General features: G+C 41.3%; 1 protein-coding gene across 3 annotated transcripts in view; it reads left to right on the top strand.

Moving 5' to 3' along the window:
- The window catches only part of LOC106083907 (serine/threonine-protein kinase par-1), a 36,483-nt gene that overhangs the window by 5,261 nt on the left and 8,845 nt on the right, over positions 1-22,377 (top strand). For all 3 annotated transcript variants that reach the window (XM_059367653.1, XM_059367652.1, XM_059367651.1), the window contains exons 2-8: positions 4,868-5,039; positions 5,107-5,405; positions 5,615-5,731; positions 5,808-5,871; positions 12,701-12,816; positions 18,779-18,949; positions 19,018-19,141. In XM_059367653.1, coding sequence (XP_059223636.1) covers positions 4,922-5,039; positions 5,107-5,405; positions 5,615-5,731; positions 5,808-5,871; positions 12,701-12,816; positions 18,779-18,949; positions 19,018-19,141 — 1,009 coding nt within the window. In that variant the 5' untranslated portion in view covers positions 4,868-4,921. The remainder of the gene's footprint in view (positions 1-4,867; positions 5,040-5,106; positions 5,406-5,614; positions 5,732-5,807; positions 5,872-12,700; positions 12,817-18,778; positions 18,950-19,017; positions 19,142-22,377) is intronic.

The raw sequence follows: 22,377 nt of genomic DNA, 5'->3' as shown, positions 1-22,377 counted from the left end.
TTTACAAAGTCCTATGCTATGTAAGAACTTCTACTCAAATAGGTGTCGCACTGCGACAGACCGTTCGAACTCGGCTATAAATAGGAGGTCTCTTATCATGGAGCTCAAACTTGACTCGGACTGCACTCATTAATATGTGAGGAGTTTGCATCTGCTTCTTAACGGAATGTTCATGGGCAAATTTTGCATTTCATAGGATTCTTTACTGGTAATTGTAAGGTCAGGTTACTTGACGTCGCGATGGACACTGGGGAGACAGACTTCTGCAGGAAGATCCGAAAAAGAGAAGAATTTGGAGACGATCGGGCACCTTTTGTTTCAGGCTATGACTAAGAATATTGGGTGAAACACTTTTCGTTGTCTGTATTTCCGTCAGACACTTACTGCCTCTCCCCATCACTCAAGTGAGTGACTCGAGTCACTCAAACATCTGTTTTTCCTTTATGAAATCAGCTGGTTTTGGGATAAGAGCGAACGAAACCCGCTCATTTTCAAAGTTAATGGGACAGGGAGTTAGTCGTCTTGTCATTGTATAGTTCTGTAGAGGCCTGTTTTAGCTGCCTAGACCATACTCTCACCAGTGCGAGTTTCTCCTCGATCCGCCAGGTACCCAAATTTTTTGTCTTCTGGTTGGTTTTCTTTGTTCTGTCGTCTGCTGCTGTCTTGCACCTTGCACGAGTGTATCTCTATATGCGTTTCTCTATCTCTATTTCTTTTCCGGGGCGAACACAATGGACCTAAGATCTCCCAATGAAGAGGCTGAGGTGTATCTCTATCAGCGTTTCTCCATCTTTATTTTCTCCTCTTTCTGTTTTTGGGGCGAACACAATAGACCTAAGGCTTCTGAATGCTAGCAACCAAGGTTGATAGTTGCGTGTCTTCCAACCTAACCTATATCTCTTATCCGCGGAGGCTGCTGCATACATACTTTATCATCAGCGCCCTAGTCGGCGCGTTTTGAATAGCCTCAACTATGCTAAGACAGCGCGTCTCATTCCACAATATTAACAAAGCATGCATGAAAAGTAGAGGCCACCCTAGCTCAGGGGTTAGCATAACCGCCTATAACGCTGCACGCCTGGGTTCGAACCCTCGCGATAACATAAGAAAAAAAACTTTCCAGCGGAGATTATCTCCTCCTAATGCTGGAGACATTTGTGACGTACTATGTCATGTAAAAACTTCTCCCCAAAGAAGTGTCGCAATACGGCACGGCGTTCAGACTCGGTTATATAAAGTGGGTCCCTTATCATTATCATTGAGCTTAAACTTGAATCGGACAGCACTCATTGATATGTGAGAAGTTTGCCTCTGTTCCTTAATGGAATGTTCATGGGAAAATTTGGCTATATGATAAGTTTATATGGGAGATCGGTTTATATGGGAGCTATACCAGGTTATAGTCCGCTTTGGAACCGACTTAGCAAACTTGTTGGAAGTCGCAACAGAACACCACGATCAAAATTTCAGCTAATTCGGATAAAAATTGCGGTTTCCAGGAGTTCAAAATCTCAAATCAGTAGATCGCTTGATATAGGACCTATATCAGATTATAGACCGATTTGGACTGTACTAAGCATGCTTGTTGGAAGTCGCAACAGAACATCACGTGCAAAATTTCAGACACATCGGACAACAATTGCGGCTTCCAGTGGCTTAAAATCTCAAATCGAGAGATGAGTTAATATGGGGGCTATATCAGATTTTAGACCGATATGGACCGTACTTGGCAGGCTTGTTGAAAGTCGCAAAAGAACACCACGTCCAAAATTTCAGCCACATCGGATAACAATTGCGGCTACCAGGGGTTCAAGATCTCAAATCCGGAGATCGGTTTATAAGGGAGCTATATCAGGTTATAGACCGATTTGAACCGTACTGAGCATGGTTGTTGGAAGTCGCAACAGAACATCACGTGCAAAATTTCAGCCACATCGGATAACAATTGCGGCTTCCAGGGGCTTAAGATCTCAAATCGGGAGATCGGTTTATATGGGAGCTATACCAGGTTATAGTCCGATTTGAACCGTACTGAGCATGGTTGTTGGAAGTCGCAACAGAACATCACGTGCAAAATTTCAGCTAATTCGGATAAAAATTGCGATTTACAGATGCTCAAAATCTCAAATCAGGAGATCGCTTGATATGGGAACTATATCAGATTATAGACCGATTTGGACTGTACTAGGTATACTTGTTGGAAGTCGCAACAGAACATGACGTGCAAAATTTCAGCCACATCGGACAACAATTGCGGCTTCCAGTGGCTTAAGATCTCAAATCGAGAGATGAGTTAATATGGGGGCTATGTCAGATTTTAGACCGATATGGACCGTACTCGGCAGGCTTGTTGAAAGTCGCAAAAGAACACCACGTCCAAAATTTCAGCCACATCGGATAACAATTGCGTCTACCAGGGGCTCAAGATCTCGAATCCGGAGATCGGTTTATAAGGGAGCTATATCAGGTTATAGACCGATTTGAACCGTACTGAGCATGGTTGTTGGAAGTCGCAACAGAAAGTCACGTGCAAATTTTCAGCTAATTCGGATAACAATTGCGGTGTCCAGGGGCTTAAGATCTCAAATCGGGAGATCGGTTTATATCGGAGCTAATCTGAACCGACATGCCCCATCTGCAATCCACCATCGACCTATGCAAAAATGAAGTGCCTGGCAAAGTTTTAAGCGGATATTTTTCTTCGTTCGACCACTATCGTGATTTCATCAGACTGATGAACAGAAGACGGACGGTCATAGCCAGATCGCCTTAGAATGTCAAGACGATCAAGATCTGTATAGTGACTAACATTGAACCCTCTATGCATATTTCTGAACATCTTAACATCTCAATTTGCTGTCTTAAATCACTCCCGAGTACTTAACCCCAACGGATTTCGAATTCGTTTTGCTTAGAATACGCGTGTCTCTGTAATGACTTGTACTCATCTTCCTAGTAAACAGGCAAAATTCATAGTCTCATTTCATAGTAGTCACCCACGCTAGTGGTGATAAAATACCCTTCTGCGACATTCCCTGCGATACTCTGTATCTTATCCCATCGCCATGAGAATCGCAGCTAGTCTTAATATTGTTAAGCACGTGGCTTTTCTAGAATCTGAGTCCTATTTCATTGTAAAGGAATAAAAACAAGTAAAAGCGTGCTAATTTCGGCCGGGTCGAATCTTATATATCCTCCACCATGGATTGCATTTGTCGAGTTCTTTTCCCGGCATCTATTCTTAGGCAAGAAAAGGATAAAAGAAAAGATTTGTTCTACTATTAGAGCGATAACAAGTTATGGTCCGATTCGGACCATAATTAATTTTATAAGTTGGAGACCCGTGTAAAATTTCAGCCAATTCGAATAAGAATTGCGCCCCTTGGGGGCTTAAGAAGTAAAATAGAGAGATCGGTTTATATGGGAGCTTACTTTTATCTGGCTATAGACCGATTGAGACCATAATTAACAGGTATATTGATGGTCATGGGAGGACCCGCCGTACAAAATTTCAGACAAATCGGATTATAATTACGCCCTCTAGAGGCTCAAGAAGTCAAGATCCCAGATCGGTTTATATAGCAGCTATATCAGGTTATAGACTAATTTGAATCATATTTGGGACAGTTGTTGGAGGTCATGACAAAACACGTCATGCCAAATTTCAGTTAATTCGGATAAGAATTGCGCGCTCTAGAGGCTCAAGAAGTCAAGATCCCACATCGGTTTATAAGACAGCTATATCAGTTTATGGACCGATTTGAACCATACTTGGCATAGTTGTTGGAAGTCATAACAAAACACATCGTGTAAAATTTCAGTCAAATCGGATAGGAATTGCGCGCTCTAGTGGCTCAAGAAGTCAAGATTGAAGATCGGTTTATATGGCAGCTATATCAGGTTATGGACCGATTTGAACCATGCTTGGCATAGTTGTTGGATGTCATAACAAAACACATCGTGTAAAATTTCAGCCAAATCGGATAGGAATTGTGCCCCCTAGAGGCTCAAGAAGTCAAGATCCCAGATCGGTTTATAAGACAGCTATATCAGGTTAAGAACCGATTTGACCTATACCTAGCAGAGTTGTTGGAAATCATAACAAAACACATCATGCAGAATTTCAGCCAAATCGGATAGGAATTGTGCCCTCTAGAAGCTCAAGAAGTCAAGATCCCGATGTGTTTTGTTATGACTTCCAACAACTATGCTAAGTATGGCTCAAATCGGTTCATAACCTGATATAGCTGTCTTATAAACCGATTTGAGCCATACTTAGTATAGTTGTTGGAAGTCATAATAAAACACATCGTGTAAAATTTCAGGCAAATCGGATAGGAATTGTGCCCTCTAGAAGCTCGAGAAGTCAAGATTGAAGATCGGTTTATATGGCAGCTATATCAGGTTATGGACCGATTTGAACCAAACTTAGCATAGTTGTTGGAAGTCATAACAAAACACATCGTGTACAATTTCAGGCAAATCGGATAGGAATTGTGCGCTCTAGAAGCTCAAGAAGTCAAGATCCAAGATCGGTTTATAGGGCAGCTATATCAAAACATGGACCGATATGGCCCATTTACAATCCCAGCCGACCTAAACTAATAAGAAGTATTTGTGCAAAATTTCAAGCGGCTAGCTTTACCCCTTCGAAAGTTAGCGTGCTTTCGACAGACAGACGGACGGACGGACATGGCTGGATATACTTTATGGGGTCTCAGGCGAATATTTCGAGTAGTTACAAACAGAATGTCGAAATAGGTATATCCCCATCCTATGGTGGAGGGTATAACAATCAGTGGAAACATTCCATCCAAACCTTGCCACTTGGACGATTTTTTATTTTTCTATTTTACATTTATTTCAGTTAAGTAAAATGTGGATTTGAATAAAAATAAGAAACGTTTAGTCAACGACAACTATGGGAGAAAGTGACAACGAAGACATCAAGACAAAGAAAACTAGCAATTCGGAATCAAAGTCGGCAGCCAAGCAACTACAGCAAGATGATGAACGCAGTGATGTCGGTTCTAGAAATGGTGAGTATTTTGAAACGTCTCCCTATATCGACCATAAGTTTTTCATTCATGTTCCTTTCTGTGACAGGTGATGTCAGTAGGGATAGGACCAGAAATCGAATGTCCTCTTCGTCGTCCTCATCCACTATGGGCGGCGGTGGAGGTTCAAGGGATGAGACCCATGCGGAAACCACCGATTCCAAAGATACTATAGCTGCCACCAAGCATTCCGTCGAGGTTAAGACTCATGCGAGCATAATGTCTTCGAAGGATACTTTAAAAACCAAGGAACCAATACGTGTTGGATTCTATGACATTGAGAAAACGATAGGCAAAGGAAACTTTGCTGTGGTGAAATTGGCCAGACATCGAATAACCAAAAATGAGGTAAGAGTGTTAAGTTTTAAGTAAAAAACAATTGAGTAGGCTCCTATATCACATATCAAGCTTAAAAATGTTTGAAAGAGCATTGGATCTGCATCCGATGCCTGCATTATCATATCAAGATTGAAGCGATATTGGATGATTATAAAAATAATGGGTCTTTTAAATTTTTCCCAATTTACCTTTTCATTTTCGATTTTCATTGCGCCAAGGTTGCCATCAAAATCATCGATAAATCTCAATTGGATACCACAAATTTGCAAAAAGTCTATCGGGAGGTGGAAATCATGAAACGTCTTAACCATCCACATATAATAAAGTTATATCAGGTAATTATGATCACCTAAAGTGAACCTTGGCATGATTTTAATGTTGACAATTTATTTTTTTTTTTTACATCTTAAGGTGATGGAGACGAAGAATATGATTTATATTGTTTCTGAATACGCCAGCCAGGGGGAGATATTTGGTGAGTAGACTTTTACACAGTCAAGATGAACATCATATCAAACAAATGTTGTCCCTACTTCAAATATTTGAGCCCTAGATGACAAACTTAGATTAAAGATGACAATTTTTCTATCTTTTTGAGGAAAAATTCCTTTGATGAAAGATTTTTTACTTGTTGTGAAGAAATTTTTATACTAAATACAAGTTTAACTTTTAACTTTAACTCAAAACATCGTTGAGTTTGAGAAAATTGACTTTGGGACACAAACAATGTGGAACCATAGTTAAAGACACAAAGAACAAGTAAAAATGTGCTAAGTTCGGCCGGGCCGAAGCTTGGAAGCCCAACACCATGGGTTGTGCTAAAAATTCACCGAGTAACTTAGTTGAGTAGGCGGTAGCCCCGGTAGCCGAGTTGGTAGTAAACAAGTAAAAATGTGCTAAGTTCGGCCGGGCCGAAGCTTGGAAGCCCAACACCATGGGTTGTGCTAAAAATTCACCGACTAACTTAGTTGAGTAGGCGCCCGGTAGCCGAGTTGGTAGCATGCTCGGATTGCCATTGCGGGGGTAGTGGGATCGATTCTCACCAGAGGCCTTGGTCAGTCGCTACTGTATTATCACTATGGGCTTAAAATTGCCTAAGTGAGTCTGAAAAAGACTGCCACTCTAACCGAACTTAGTTGGGGTGTATAATCTACTTACCAAATTTCTGCCAAAGCAGCAAAAATTAAAGCTTGTAGGTGTCGAACTGGGAAAATTAAGAGATCGGTTTATATGGCAGCTAACTCAGGTTATACACAGATTTGGACCGGTTTTTGAAAGTCGTAACAGCACGCTACGTGTAAAATGTTGGCCAGGAGCTCAAGTAGTGAAATCGGGAGATCAGTTCATATGACAAAAACTATGGTTTCCAGGAGCTCAAGTAGTGAAGTCGGGAGATCAGTTTATATGACAGCTATATCGGGTTTCTAGAAGGATTTGAACCGTATTTGGTACGGTTATTAGAAGTCGTCACAGAACACTACGTGCAAAATTTTAGCCAAATCGGACAAAAATTGTGGCTTCCAAAAATTCAAATGCAAATTTTGCCCATGAACATTCCACTAAGGAACAGGAGCAAACTTCTCACATATCAATGAGTGCAGTCCGATTCAAGTTTTAAGCTCAATGATAAGGGGCCTCCTTTTTATAGCCGAGTCCGAACGGCGTGCCGCAGTGCGACACCTCTTTCTAGAGAAGTTTTACATGACATAGTACCTCACAAATGTTCCCATCATTAGGAGGGGAAAACCACCCTTGAAAAGTTTTTCTGATGGTCTCGCCAGGATTCGAACCCAGGCGTTCAGCGTCATAGGCGGACATGCAAACCTCTGCGCTACGGTGGCTTCCAGGGGTTGAAAATCTTAAATCGGGACCTCGGTTTATATGGGAGCTATATCAGGTTGTATTCTGATTTGAACCGTACTTGGCACGGAAATTTTGGAATTTTTACACTCCGTGTAAAATTCCAGCCCAATCAGATATCAAGTAGAAGGACCATTTTATATGGGGTCTATATGTGAACCGATATGACCCATTTCCAATACCCAAAGACCTACATCAATAAGAAGTAGCTGTGCAAAATTTCAAGCGGACAGCTTTACACGTTCGACCGCTTTCGTGATTTCGACAGACGGAGAGCGATGCCGATTTTAAAATGATCTCTGTCGAAAAGGCTGTTGTGGGGATTTTTGTAAAAAAATTCCGACAGAATTTATTTTTAGTTTTTTTTAAGGACATTGATCTGCAAAATTCAAATTTGGGAGCCCTGTCAAAAGGCGCCAAAGGGACAACCTAGGGTTTTGAAATCTCGCTAACATTTCAGCTCTAAACATTCCAAATTTCAAAGTGATATCTCTATTCCTTCTAACACAACTTATTTTTGACTAGTTTTTTTCGGTTCTATCCCACTGTGGGACGGATGGACGGACATCGCTAGATCGACTCTAAATGTGTAGACGATCAAGAATGTATATATTTTAGATCGTTATTTCGAGGTGTTACAAATAGAATGACTAGATTAGTATACCCCTATCCTTTGGTGATGAGTAAAAAACAAGTAAAAACGTGCAAAGTTCTGCCGGGCCGAATCTTGCGAACTCACCACCATCGTTTCCGCCAAAAATTTGCCTTTTTTAACTCAGTTCGTATTTGAATTTTTATGGGAGCTATATCAGTTTGTATGGGAGCTATATCAGTTTATGGGCCGATTCGGATCATACTAGCTACTAATATGGGAAATCAGAACCCAAGTCCTTGGGCCAAATTTAAGCAAAATCGGATAAAAAATGTGGCTTCTGGGGGCTCAAGTAGTCAAATCTGGGGATCGGTTTGTATGGGGTCTACATTATTTATTGAACCGATTCGGATCATAATCAATACTGATATAGGAAGCCAGAACCCTAGTCCATGTGCCAGATTTCATCCAAATTGTACGAAAATTGAGATCTCTAGAGGCTCAAGAATTGAAATCCTGGGATCGGTTTGTATGGAGGCTATATCAGTTTATGGGCCGATCCGAATCATACTCGGTGCTGATATTGGAGGTTAAAACCCAAGTCTTTATGCTGAAATTCAGCTAAATCGGTTGAAAATTTAGGTAAAAATTCGGGATCGGTTTGAATGGGGACTACAATTTATAGACCGATTTTCGATAAATTAGACGAGAATTAAGGCTTGTAGGGTGTAAAAAGTCAAATCCGTGGATCGGTTTGTATGGGAGCTATATCAGTTTATGGGCCGATTCGGATCTTACTCGGCACTGATATTGGAAATTAGAACTCACGACCTTTTGCCAGATTTAAGCTAAATCGGATGAAAATGTGGCTTCTAGGGGCTCAAGAAGTCAAATACGGGGATTGGTTTGAATGGGGGTTACATTATTTTTCCAGCCGATTCGGATCATAATCGACACTGATATTGGAAATCGGAACCCAAGTTCTTGTGCCCAAATTCAGCCAAATCTATTGAAAATTTAAGCTTCTAAAGGCTCAAGAAGTGAAATCCGGGGATCGGTTTGTATGGGGCTACATCAGATTATGGGCCGATTCGAATTATACTCGGTACTTATATTGAAAGTCCAAGCCTTTATGCCCAATCGATTGAAAATTGAGGCCTCTAGGGGCTCAAGGCATGGATATTGGAAGTCGGAACCCAAGTTTTTGTGCCAGATTTGAACCAAATCTGTTGAACATTGAGGCTTCTAGGTGCTCAAGAAGTTAAATCCGGAGATCGGTTTGTATGGTGGCTACAGCAGTTTGTAAGCCGATTTAGATCGTACTAGGTACTAGGTATTGGAAGTCACAACCCAAGTCCTTGTACCAAATTTCAACTACATCGGTTGAAAATTGAGACTTTTAGGGGCTCCAGGAATCAAATCTGGCGACCGGTTCTCGGTTGCTATGGTGGTTATGCCAGTTTATGGGCTGATTCGAATCATACTCGGCACTGATATTGGAAGTCGGAACCCAGATTTAAGCCAAAACGGTTGAAGATTAAGGCTTCAAGATTAAGGGGCTGAAGAAGCCGAATCTGGGGATCGGTTTACATGAGGGCTACATCGGTTTATAAGCCGATTTCGATCATACTCGGCACTGATATTGGAACCCAACCCAGAACCCAAGTCATTGTGCCAAATTTCAACCAAATCGGTTAAAAATTGAGGCTTCTACGGGCTCAGGAAATCATTTCCGGGGATAGGTTTGTATGGGGCTATATCAGTTTACGGGCCGATTCGGATCATACTCGGCACTGAAATTGAAAGTAAGAATCCAATCCTTATGCAAAATTTCAGCCAAATTAGACGAAATCAAAACTGGGTATCGATTTTATTCTTATAATTACGCCCTATAGGGGTTCAAGAAGTTAGGACCCGAAACCGGTTTATATGGCAACTATATCAGGTTATGTATTGATTTAGACCATACTCAGCACAGCTGTTGGACGTCGTAACAAAACGCCACTTGCAAAATTTCCACTAAATCGTATAGAAATTGAGCCGTCTAGAGGTTAAAAGTTTCAAATCGGGAGATCGGTTTATAAGGCAGCTATATTAGCCTATGAACCGATGTGAACCACACTTCAGCCGAATCTAATAATAACTACGTCTTATAAAGGCTCAAGAAGTCAATATCCAAGATAGGTTTATATGGCAGCTATAACAGATTATGAATAGTTTTGGACCAAACTTGGCACAGTTATTAGAAGTTAAAACCAAAATACCTAAGCAAAAAGTCTGCCAAATCGGATTAGAGTTTCGCCCTCTGACCAAAATTTTAAGCGCCTAGTTTTACTCTTTCGAACGGACGAACGGAGGGACGGACAGGACTAAATCGACTTAGAATGTCAAGAGGATCAAGAACATATACACTTTGTTGGGTCTCAGAACAAACTACCTCAAGAAAAATGTCTGCCAAATCGGATTAGAATTTCGTCCTATAGAGTTTCAAGAAGTCAAGATCCGAGATCCATTTACAATTCCAACCGGCCTGCACTAGTAGGAAGTATTTGTGCAAAATTTGTGCAAGCGCCTATCTTTACTTACTTTACTCGAAAGTTAGCGCCCCTTCAACAGACAGCCATACGGACGGATAAACAAGGCTAAATCGACGTGGAATGCCAAGAGGATCAAGAATATATACACTTTATTGGGTCTCAGATCAATATTTCGATGTGTTGCAAACGGAATGACGAAATTACTATACCTCCAATCCTATAGTGACGGGTATTAGAAAAGGAGGTTTAGTCTGTTTAGCAACTTAAAATTAAAAATATCGTCGTTTTTTTGAAGATTCACTTCTTTGCCAAAATCCTTCGATTAAGGGAAAAGTGATTAAGGGTAAAGTGATTAAGGGTGAAGTGATTAAGGGAAAAATGATTAACTTTGTGATAAAAATGGGTTTGATTCACGAAATTATTTGATCTAACTAATTTTTTAATTGAAACTGCTTCAATCATGAAATTTATAATATCAAAAAACGTTTTTGGAAAAGTAATTGAAAAAATTTTCAATTAAAAAATTGCATATTCAATTAAATCAATTAGTTTTTTAATTGAAAACGACAAAAATTTCAATCACGATTGTAATTGAAAAAAGATCTTATTCAATTAAAAAATGATTAATTTTTATACCCTTTACCATAGGATGGGGGGTATACTAATTTCGTCATTCTGTTTGTAACTACTCGAAATATTCGTCTGAGACCCCATAAAGTATATATATTCTTGATCGTCGTGACATTTTATGTCGATCTAGCCATGTCCGTCCGTCCGTCTGTCTGTCGAAAGCACGCTAACTTCCGAAGGTGTAAAGCTAGCCGCTTGAAATTTTGCACAAATACTTCTTATTAGTGTAGGTCGGTTGGTATTGTAAATGGGCCATATCGGTCCATGTTTTGATATAGCTGCCATATAAACCGATCTTGGGTCTTGACTTCTTAAGCCTCTATAGTGCGCAATTCTCATCCGATTTGAATGAAATTTTGCACGACGTGTTTTGTAATGACTTCCAACAACTATGTCAAGTATGGTTTAAATCCGTCCATAACCTGATGTAGCTGCGATATAAACCGATCTTGGGTCTTGACTTCTTGAGCCTCTAGAGGGCGCAATTCTTATCCGAATTGAATGAATTTTGGCACGACGTGTTTTGTTATGATATCCAACAACTGTGGCAAGTATGGTTCAAATCGGTCCATAACCTGATATAGCTGCCATATAAACCGATCTTGGGTCTTGACTTCTTGAGCCTCTAGAGTGCGCAATTCTTATACGATTGGAATGAAATTTTGCACGACGAGTTTTGTTATGATATCCAACAACTGTGCCAAGTATGATTCAAATCGGTTCATAACCTGATATAGCTGTCATATAAACCGATCTTGGGTCTTGACTTCTTGAGCCTCTAGAGGTCGCAATTATTATCCGATTTGCCTGAAATTTTGTACGACGGATTCTCTCATGAGAATTATTATGGTCTGAATCGGTCTATAGCCCGATACAGCTCCCATATAAATCGATCTCTCTATTTTACTTCTTGAGACCCCAAAGGGCGCAATTCTTATTCGAATTGGCTGAAATTTTACACAGGTCTCCAACATATAATTTAATTGTGGTCCAAACCGGACCATATCTTGATATCGCTCTAATAGCAGAGCAAATCTTTTCTTATATCCTTTTTTCCCAAAGAAGAGATGCCCGGAAAAGAACTCGACAAATGCGATCCATGGTGGAGGGTATATAAGATTCAGCCCGGCCGAACTTAGCACGCTTTTACTTGTTTTTAATTAAAACGATATTATTTTTAATTAAATGTTTAATTGACAATTTTTTTAGCGATTTTTTTTTCTGTGTAGTCATATGGTGATAGTAGCCATTTTGCTACTAAGGTGATTAAACAGAAATGACGTTATATATGGCGTTATAAAGAAGCTGATTTCCGTAAAACAGCAATTTTCGAACAGGGTTCGATAAAGACTATCCTGAAAATTAGGTTGCCTAAAAAGTAATTGCGGATTTTTTTTAAAAGAAAGTAAATGCATTTTTAATAAAACTTAGAATGAACTTTAATCAAATATACTTTTTTTCTAAAGCAAGCTAAAAGTAACAGCTGATAACTGACAAAAGAAAGAATGCAATTACAAGGTCACAAGCTGTGAAAAAATTTGTCAACGCCGACTATGTGAAAAATCCGCAATTACTTTTTGGGCAACCCATATAATGAATTTCCCTAAAGTTTTCATGAGCCTTTATGTTAGAGAAAATATCTCACATATCTTTCACAATCTATTATTTCATTTCATTTTTTTTAGATTACATAGCAAAATACGGAAGGATGTCTGAAAATGCTGCGCGTTTTAAGTTTTGGCAAATATTGTCAGCTGTGGATTACTGTCATAGAAAAGGAATTGTCCACAGAGATCTTAAGGTAAGCTATAAAAAAAGCTAAATAGCTGAGAACTTCGGACGGACCGAAATGTGTTCCTTACATTCCTTATTAGGTCAGATTCATAGATTTTATAGAAATTTTAGTCAAAATTTTGTTTCTACAGAAGATTTTGTCCAAATTTTATTTCTATAAAAATATTTTAACATTTTTTAATTGCCATCATAGAGAAGCCCACAAACACTTGCATACACAAAAGGCTGGCTGGCTGGCTGGCATGGGTCTTGTGTATACCCAAGCCCTACAAGGCGAGCTGTGTGATACTGAATGATAATTTTCTTATAAATATTAAACTCAATTTGTGTTTGTTTGTTGCTTTGGCTGAACTTATTTTCTTTAAAATTTTTAGCATGATCCCATGGTAATAATAGGCTACCTAAGATTTTGATATCTGAAGGGGCGGGCGGACTCTCCCCCTAACCCAAATTTTCAAAAGTGTCAGATTCGGCTATGGCCGGGGCGATTTTAGCGTAATTTTGTTTGTGATCTTATAATAATCGAAAAAATATAAATTTGGGATGGGGAACATGGGGGGACCGCCCCCAACCAAAATCCCTTGTGGAGGTGGCGATCCTCGTCAAGCTCCTGTATGTGAGCAATTTCGTTTCGGTCTATACGACCGATCGCCGCGGTAACATGATGGCCATTGGTTATTTAAAGGCACTAATAACTCGCTATGTCATATCGAGAGTCATAGGCACTAGGTATTTGTGCAAGCTCCGGTGCCGCCCGGCCTCTCACTGAGACTCTCCGCTCGATACCGCTGATTGTCCGCTACTGCCGTTGCAGCATCCTCCGTATGGAGCATTCTCCTATCCGCAACCTGTGGAGGCGCCCGGTAGCTCGAAGCTAAGCTTCTCGTGACGGTAATGAACACCACACCGATCGGACCTCAATGTTCCAGCCTGTGTGGTGCTCGTAGCTATCCCGTGCCAAAATCCGTCAAAGTGATATATTAACCAATCATAACAATATGACACTTAAATGAAAGGTATTTAAGATTAAAAACCAAATTTGATATCCAATTTTAGGGCCACGTGTTTGGGGTGACACCCCATCACACTAAAACTCCTCCGAAACTGGCATATTCAACGACCATATCAAGGTATTAGAGAGTAGAGCACGAATATGAAATCTATTTTTAGTGCCAAGTGACTGGGTAGCCAACCCACCTCTAAAACACCCGTCAAACCAGACATATTTAACGACCATCGCAATATGACGCTCAAGTAGAGCACGAATGTGATTCGGAGCGAAATCTTTGGGGAGCGCCTAAAATCGGCAATAATAACTGACACATAGACAACAGTGGTTCGCAAGCGTCATTGTAGTCCTCGTCGTCTTACTATGTGACCCCTGCGACCTCTTCCGTGCATATATTGACGCAACAGCAGCAACCCCGCTTCAAAATTGACGTGCCAGTGCCGGGAAGTGCATCTTTCTTGCATTGGGCCACGAGGCAAAATCGAAGAGATGGTAGCTTTTATGCGTCGGAAGAGCGATGCAGGAGACAAAGCTGACCAACATCTACGGGCTGCATAATAGTCACGGATACAACGTAGGGATCGCTCAAGGAGTGGAGGTGGGGGATTTGACTTCGTGATATACCATTCCGTGCAGTATAGTCCCATCTTGCCTGCGCCTGGTGCTAGTGTCTCCAACATGGATGGCATGGGGATAGCAGTCAAGTCCGGTACTGCCGAGATGGAGCTATACAACGTGTACATGCCGCCTTTGGTAGTTGTGACCCAGTTAATGGCCAAGCGTACTAGACCGACATAAGTGGCCATAATCGCCTGGTCCAGGAGATTTTCACGTTTCATGGCATTTTCCCCTAGGTAACGAACAGCGGGGTATAGCTTTGGCATGATAAATGAGGATACCGCCACTAGCATGACGAGGAGATGGGGGAGGAGATAGCAGCCCCTTATCTCCTGGATCACGTATGCTAGCAAGCCGTCACTTCTTTGGGATCAGACCAACATCCCATAATACTCACCATCGACCGACCACCCGACTTTATAACCTTTGAGTGCCGGACGTTTATCAATCAGCAAAAGGCCGTTTGTGTAGGCTTCCTAGAGTACACCAATCGCCGCTTCAGTGAACTGACACTCCTCTCGAATGTGCTAGTTGCCGAGAGGAAATTCCGAGACATCATTAACGCAGCAGCCGTTCCAATACCTTAAGTACGGCACAATTTCCGGCCACAGGCAGCGGCATTCGCATATAAGCGTGATGGGATTTGAACACGGACCCCACTAACCCCAGAATCAGCGAGCTGAATCTGGAAACAAAGAGTGGTCAACGAATATAAGGGTAATATGTGGATGGAACACTTGGAGCAATGTAACTTAGGTACCGGTTTAGGCAAGCTGTGGTCTACTGTTAAGTCAGGGGATGACAGAACCTCAGCCACTTTTGGCGATGTAACTATGAGTGACCCGAAGAGATGCCTCAGGTTAGGTTAGGTTTAAGTGGCAGTCTGCCATCAGTTCCCTTTAAAAAGCCTGAATGCTCACATCTGCTAAATCAGACATGTTCTTAAAGAAATGATAACCTAATATGGAACTCCTTCTGACTGCCAGTGCGGAACACACAGCAGACGTCCGAGACGTCCTCACAGCTTCTGCAAAAGTCGTTACTTGCAACATTCGGCCTGTTAGCAGGTTTTTCGATCAGACAGTGACCTGTCATGACGGACACAATGACTGAGACATCTGTTCTAGCCAGCGGTAGACTTTTAGATGAGGCCACATAATTTTGGTATGTTCACACAACACCCCCTTTGGGACCATCTATCATTCGTTGTCCTTTGGGCCTGATACTGAAGACCTAGCTTACATGTCGCTAGAGGCATACCCACAGATTCCAGTTCCCCTGCAATGTGTTAGGTTGCTCCCAGTCTCGCAAGCTCGTCTGCTCTTCAATTCCCTGGGATATCTCTGTGGCCCGGAACTCCCAGAACAGGTGAATTTTGAACTCAGCCATCTCGTTGAGGGATTTGTAAAAGTCAAGGGCGATTTTTGTATTCAGAAATATGTTCCCCAGAGATTTAATGGCTGCCATGCAAATCGTCGTTAGGACATTATATACTAGCCATGTATTGGCTAAGATGCGCTAGGTTGTTCAACCGTCAATTTATTGCGCATCCCGAGAAAGACAAGGCTAGGAGTAGAAGACGTCGTATCCGTGGTCTCCAGGCCGATGGACAGCCAACACAATTTACCATGGACGGAGTTACGAATGTTATCCGTGGCGCCAAGTCATCCAAGGCGTTGAGCCCCGACGGAATCTCTACACCGATGCTGAAGAATCTGAATTTACAGGGAGTTGAGTACCTTACTACTGACCTCAACCTGTCTTTGAACTCTCTTAGATTATCCGTTGTCTGGAAGATGGACAGAGTGATCCCGCTACTGAAGCCTGAAAAGTACCCCAGTAAGTTGGGTCGTACAGCTGATCTCTCTTCTCTCACCAGTAGTCTAGACGATTGAGACATTACTCTTCCCGAACCTCGCTGAAAATTTTCAATTTGGCGAGCGTCAGCATAGATTTCGAAGACTACCTTGCACAAGAACTGCTTTGCATGCCGTCACAGCACATATGGCTGTAATCGGTCCAAGCCATGTGATAGCACGGTCCTCGTGCCACTGCACCTATCGAAAGCATTTGCCAACACGTCCCTCTAGCCAGGCCTGAAATGCAGGTCACGAATTATCTGTGTGGTCGCCAGTCATTTGTGGGTTTTAGGGATAGGAAGTCGAAACACCGTAAAGTGAAACAGGGAGTTCTCCAAGTCGGGGTGATATCTCCGGCTCTGTTTAACCCCTACCTATCCTCCATTCCTTCGCCTCCAGATAGTGTTCAGATTGTATTATATGAGGTCGATTTTGTTCGATCATGGTATCTGGTTGACATCTGCGATAGGTTAAACGTCAATCTCAACGAACTTGCAGCTTATTTCGTTGCAAGAGATCTGAAGATATCTGCCACCAAATCTTCAGCCATCTTGTTCACTTCATACATGCATGAGATGGGTACTGAGCCGAATGTGATAGTCGATGGAGTAAAGATGCCGCCCATCAAGTGTCCCAAAATACTTGGTTTCACATTTGACAGCTTTTACATATTCTCCCAATCAAAATATCCCACAATCCACAGTAATTTACGATAAGGTCAAAAATATTGTAGAAACGAGGTCCTCAAGTCACTTGGCGGAAGCAGTTGGGTGCTGACAAAGAAACCTTGTTGACCACGTACAAAGCAATGGGCCGGTCTATGGTAAGTTGTGCAGTGACCAGCGTGGTCTCTTTAGCAATGTGATTTGAAGTGGAATAATATTCGGTTCTGTCAGAATATCACTCTTGGAACTGCGACGGGCCGTTTCTCCATCAGAAGATAAAGATCCAAGATCCTTAAGACTCAAGCAATATCTTCTTGGCTTTTATCGCATGAAGCATCCAAATCATCATTTTGTAGATTGGTAACCACCGCCCGTAAGCTTTAACGTGGATCGACATAACTTAGAGCGATAGGTTTAGCGCATCAAGAGAGATCCTCAAGATCAAGCGGCATATCAAACAGGTCTGGACAACATTCATGCAGACATGGTAGCAGATGCGATAAATGTTGTCCTTGGAGAATGTTGTCCAGCAAGACAGAGTAGCTCTGTTTCAATTACAATCCGGCAGATGCATTGGCCTTAACTCCTACAGAGCAGGTATTGATGTGTGTCCCGATTGTGACGTGGAACCACACGACACACGTCACCTGTTTAAATGTTCAGCCAGACCCAGATACCTATGGACACACCCCACCTTAGCACATCAGAGTAGTTCTGGCTCAAATTACGATCCGGCAGATGCAGCCCCCTTAACTCCTACAGAGCAAGGATTGCTACCAACGTGCAGGATGTGTGTCCCGATTGTGATATGGAACCATACGACACGTCACCTGTTTAAATGCTCAGCCCGACCTACTCGTCTCAGACCAAGACCCTCTGGGCACACCCCACCTAAGACGCAGAGTTCCTGGATCTGGCTATTCAACAGAATCAAGCAGACGAAAGATAGAACAAAACACTGTGCCCAACAACAACAATAAGGACACAAACAGTCCTGTATTGTAAGAAGGAGATGAGCGCCTTCTTTGAGAATGGCATTATTAGCATCGTTTGGGTGTCGCGCCACAGCGAAGTTAGGGGAATAGAAAGGACAGACGAATTGGACTTAGGAATCATGATAGGACTGACGGTAGTCTTCATAAGCAAACTTGGTGAATGTTAAGCCTTTTTGGGTGACGCTTCAAGGACATGAGCTGAAATCGCGTCTAGCATTGTGGTACAATGAAACGATTGGCAGGACGACGAAAATCCTATGGGGCAAATGGAACATAAGATAACGTGGCTATTACTGAGACGAAGCAGGGCGGAATCCAGTATGACTTTCGGCGTCATAATGGCTGACATAGGACTACGGGCGCAGTTATGTAGAACAAGTCTGGCAAGCGACGGCGTGTGTAGGCCATGTGACTCGGTGATGAGACTTTAGAACATATCCTATGTCATTACCCGGCTTTTATGACCTACAAACGCCAGAACTTAGGTCGTGGAGTGGAGAACAATTAGGAATTTCGTTAGCAGCAAGGAATTCCTGACTTAGATTCTGAAACTTTGAGCTCCGACTTGTGTGGTGGCCATCGTTACCACGAGAAGCTTAGCTAAAAGCGTTAACAGATTGTGGGTGGTGGAAAGCAGAGTAGTTTTCATGCGGAGTAGCTGCAAATGCGGCCGCGGGCAGTCAGCGATTTTAGAGAGGAGAGTCTCAGTGGAACGAAATGAAATGGCAAAGTTTTGAAACCTTGACGTGGATACTAGCTTATGTTTTACAGATTCTAAGATTCCTTTTCTTTAGTAATTTGAACTTCATCTCCTCTTTTATAGGCTGAAAATCTACTTTTGGACAATAATATGAATATAAAAATAGCAGATTTTGGATTTTCTAATCATTTTAAAGTGGGCGAACTACTTGCCACCTGGTGTGGTTCGCCACCGTATGCAGCGCCAGAGGTGTTCGAGGGCAAACAATATACAGGGCCTGAAATTGATATTTGGGTAAGTTAGTGCTCTAATAACTAATCCTATAGAGTTTCAGTCTGCCATATAAAATTTTTACTCCAAAGTCCCTAGGCGTGGTGTTATATGTGCTGGTATGCGGAGCATTGCCATTTGATGGTTCAACATTGCAAAGCCTTAGAGATCGTGTGCTCTCTGGACGTTTTCGCATACCATTTTTTATGTCATCAGGTAAGATTTTTAGAAGATAATCGAAAATTCCCTTTTTATACCCACCACCATAGGATAGGGGGTATATTCATTAAGTCATTCCGTTTGCAACACATCGAAATATCATTTTCCGACGCTACAAAGTATATATATTTCGGATCGTCGTAAAATTCTAAGACGATACAACGATGTCCGTGTGTCTGTCCGTCCATCTGTTGTAATCACTCTACAGCCTTCAAAGATTGAGATATTGGGTTGCCCAAAAAGTAATTGCGGATTTTTTAAAAGAAAGTAAATGCATTTTTAATAAAACATATAATGAAATATACTTTTTTTACACTTTTTTTCTAAAGCAAGCTAAAAGTAACAGCTGATAACTGACAGAAGAAAGAATGCAATTACAGAGTCACAAGCTGTGAAAAAATTTGTCAACGCCGATTATATGAAAAATCCGCAATTACTTTTTGGGCAACCAATATTTCGCTGAAATTTGAAACAGTGAGTTATATTTAGGCCTCTCGATATCCAAACTAAGAATGGTTCAGATCGGGCTATATTTGAATATAGTTGCTACATAGAGCGATCTCCCGATAAGGTGCCTGAAGCCCATAAAAGCTTTATTCTTTATCCAACTTCGCTGGAATTCGAAAAAGTGGGTAGTTTTAGGCCTCCCGACATACTACCCATATAAAGTTCAGATCGCACTATATTTAGGCGTAGCTGTCATATACACCGATCTGCCGATTAAGGATCTGAAGTCGATAAAAGCTTTATTTGTTACCCGATTTCGCTGAAATTTCGATCACACATTTCGATCTAAATATGGTTCAGATCGGACGGTATTTAGATATAGCTGTCTTATAGACCGATATGCCGATTAAGGGTCTAAAGCCCATAAAAGCTGCATTTATTACCCGGTTTCATTGAAATTTGAAACGGCGAGATATTTTAAGCCTCTCGACATCCGACCTAAATGTGAATCAGATCAGACTATACACATGTAGCTGTCATATCGATCGAACTTCTTATTTTTGGTCTTAATCCCATAAACAGCGGATTTCTTGACTGATTTCGCTGAAACTGTTACTTCTATATGAATTCTCGGGACCTGAATAAAATACGATCTAGACCAGCCCCTATTTAGATTACAGTGCCACCCACAAGTATTGGCACAACCATCAATTTTTAACTTGACCGCTATTTTTAAGCCCCGTCTCCCAGTCTACTAAAAAAATATTTTTCCGAAAGAACCCATGTTGTTACTTAACTAATGCAGATATTTTTATTCCAAAATTTTGTTTTAACTTTTTTATATTTTTTCATCATCGCACAAAAGTATTGACACACTTATATTTATTGGGTTGCCCAAAAAGTAATTGCCGATTTTTCATATAGTCGGCGTTGAAACTATAAAGTCACTTCTAAAACGAAAACTTCAGGTTAGGAATTCCGTGCTGTTTACAAAATCCTTAATTGTTTTCAATACCACTCCCCTAAGTTGGTTCATGTCAGGTATTGTGTCTCCACCTAAGTGCCGGTATCTGTTAGAAGCGAAAGCCGGGCAATGACAAAGGAAATACTCTTCCCCGCATGCCCTACACATGCCATCACTTGTCGCACCGATTTTACATAAGTGAGCTCGTAGTCCTATGTGTCCCGTTGTGATACCAATAGCTATACTGACCTTCTTCTTGCTTCCTTTCAGTAATAGCCTCGTCTTCTCACGATCTGGATGCCCCCATAGGATTTTCGCCGCCCTACCGACCTTTTCGCTGTTCCACAATGTTGCATGCGCTCGTCGCCCACTCCCTTAACTCGGATTGTGTCTACCCGAAAGGCTTCGGGTTAACCACGTTTATTGACGGTAGTCCTCTGGCCTTCACCGCCAAACGTATTTATATCTTAAATATCTAAAAATGTTAGTCTAATCAATACTTTGTTGGCAAGCTCTTTTGCTTGCCAACACTGCGTCCAAATGGTTTGGCATTGAATGCATGAATGAATTTTTCGTAGTTTCCTTCCCTATTTTTTGCCATTCTTTTTCTTTTCACACGTCTATTCAGTTCTTCCCACAACTGCTCAATGCGGTTGAGGTCTGGAGATTGCCGAGGATGTGGCAGGACATGTGCGATATTCATTATTAGCCACATACGCACATCATGAGCAGAATGTTTGGGGTCATTGTCCTGTTGAAATGTAAATGACATTGGTAGATTCAGTTTGTCCGCGCTTTATGTTACATTTTCCTTTAAAATATTTAAATATACTGTTTTGTTCATAATGCCATCTGTGAAGACTAGCTCACCGACCCAGGCGCTAGGCTAGGCGCTTATTCTGGTTCTCTAAAGAAATAAGCGGCTTACGTCTAGCAACTCGGGCACGGTAATCGGCCTCATGAAGCACTCTTCTGATCGTCATGGAATGGATTTTCTTTCCAGTCTGCCCTTGAACTTCAGCTGTTAATTGTGTTGATGTTTTTTTGGGGTCCTTTTGAATTACTCGCACTTTCTTTTGACGCTCCCGGTCACTTAAATCTCGGGGACGCCCAGAGCGTTATGCGTTTTGAAAATTTGATTATCCTTTAAACCTGTTGGCGATGCTTCGAATTGTGAAACAGCTTCTGTCCATCATTTGGTCGATCACAGCAAACAATTTTCCATGGTTGGGAAGGTGCATTATAATTATTCGCTCAGATACAGTCGTTTCTTCTAGCTTTGGGGCCATTTTTTGTAATTTTATTCTTTTAACAAAAAACTTAAATTAACGGTAAAACAGCACAGTAGATAATTTTAGGAACCAATTGCAACGAACCAAAGCAACACGGTAGACAATTTTAGGAACCAATATTGTTGCAAAAAGAGTTGCCAACTGCCAAAAACTAGGAAAAAAATATAGCAGAACGGGTAAGTGTGCCAATACTTTTGTGTGGTGAAATCGCATTATTTTTTTGTTAAATAAAATATGAAAAAGTTAAAAAACAATTTTTTGAATAAAAATTTCTGCATTAGTTAAGTAAGAACATGGGTGGTTTTGGAAAAATATTTTTTTTAGTAGACTGGGAGATGGGGCTGAAAAATAGCGGTCAAGTTAAAAATTGATGGCTGTGTCAATACTTATGTGTGGCACTATAACTATGGATGTAGTAGTGGAGTTATAATAAGAAAGGATGATTATTATATCCTTGGTGGTGGGTATGCAAAGTTCGGCCCGGCCGAACTTAACTTTTTTTCCTTATTTTTCAATTTTTGTTTCTTTTT

This window comes from Stomoxys calcitrans, chromosome 4 (assembly GCF_963082655.1).
Source record: "Stomoxys calcitrans chromosome 4, idStoCalc2.1, whole genome shotgun sequence".
Taxonomy (NCBI): domain Eukaryota; kingdom Metazoa; phylum Arthropoda; class Insecta; order Diptera; family Muscidae; genus Stomoxys; species Stomoxys calcitrans.
The sequence above is the reverse complement of the archived record's forward strand: the minus strand, read 5'-3'. Positions and strand labels throughout refer to the sequence as shown.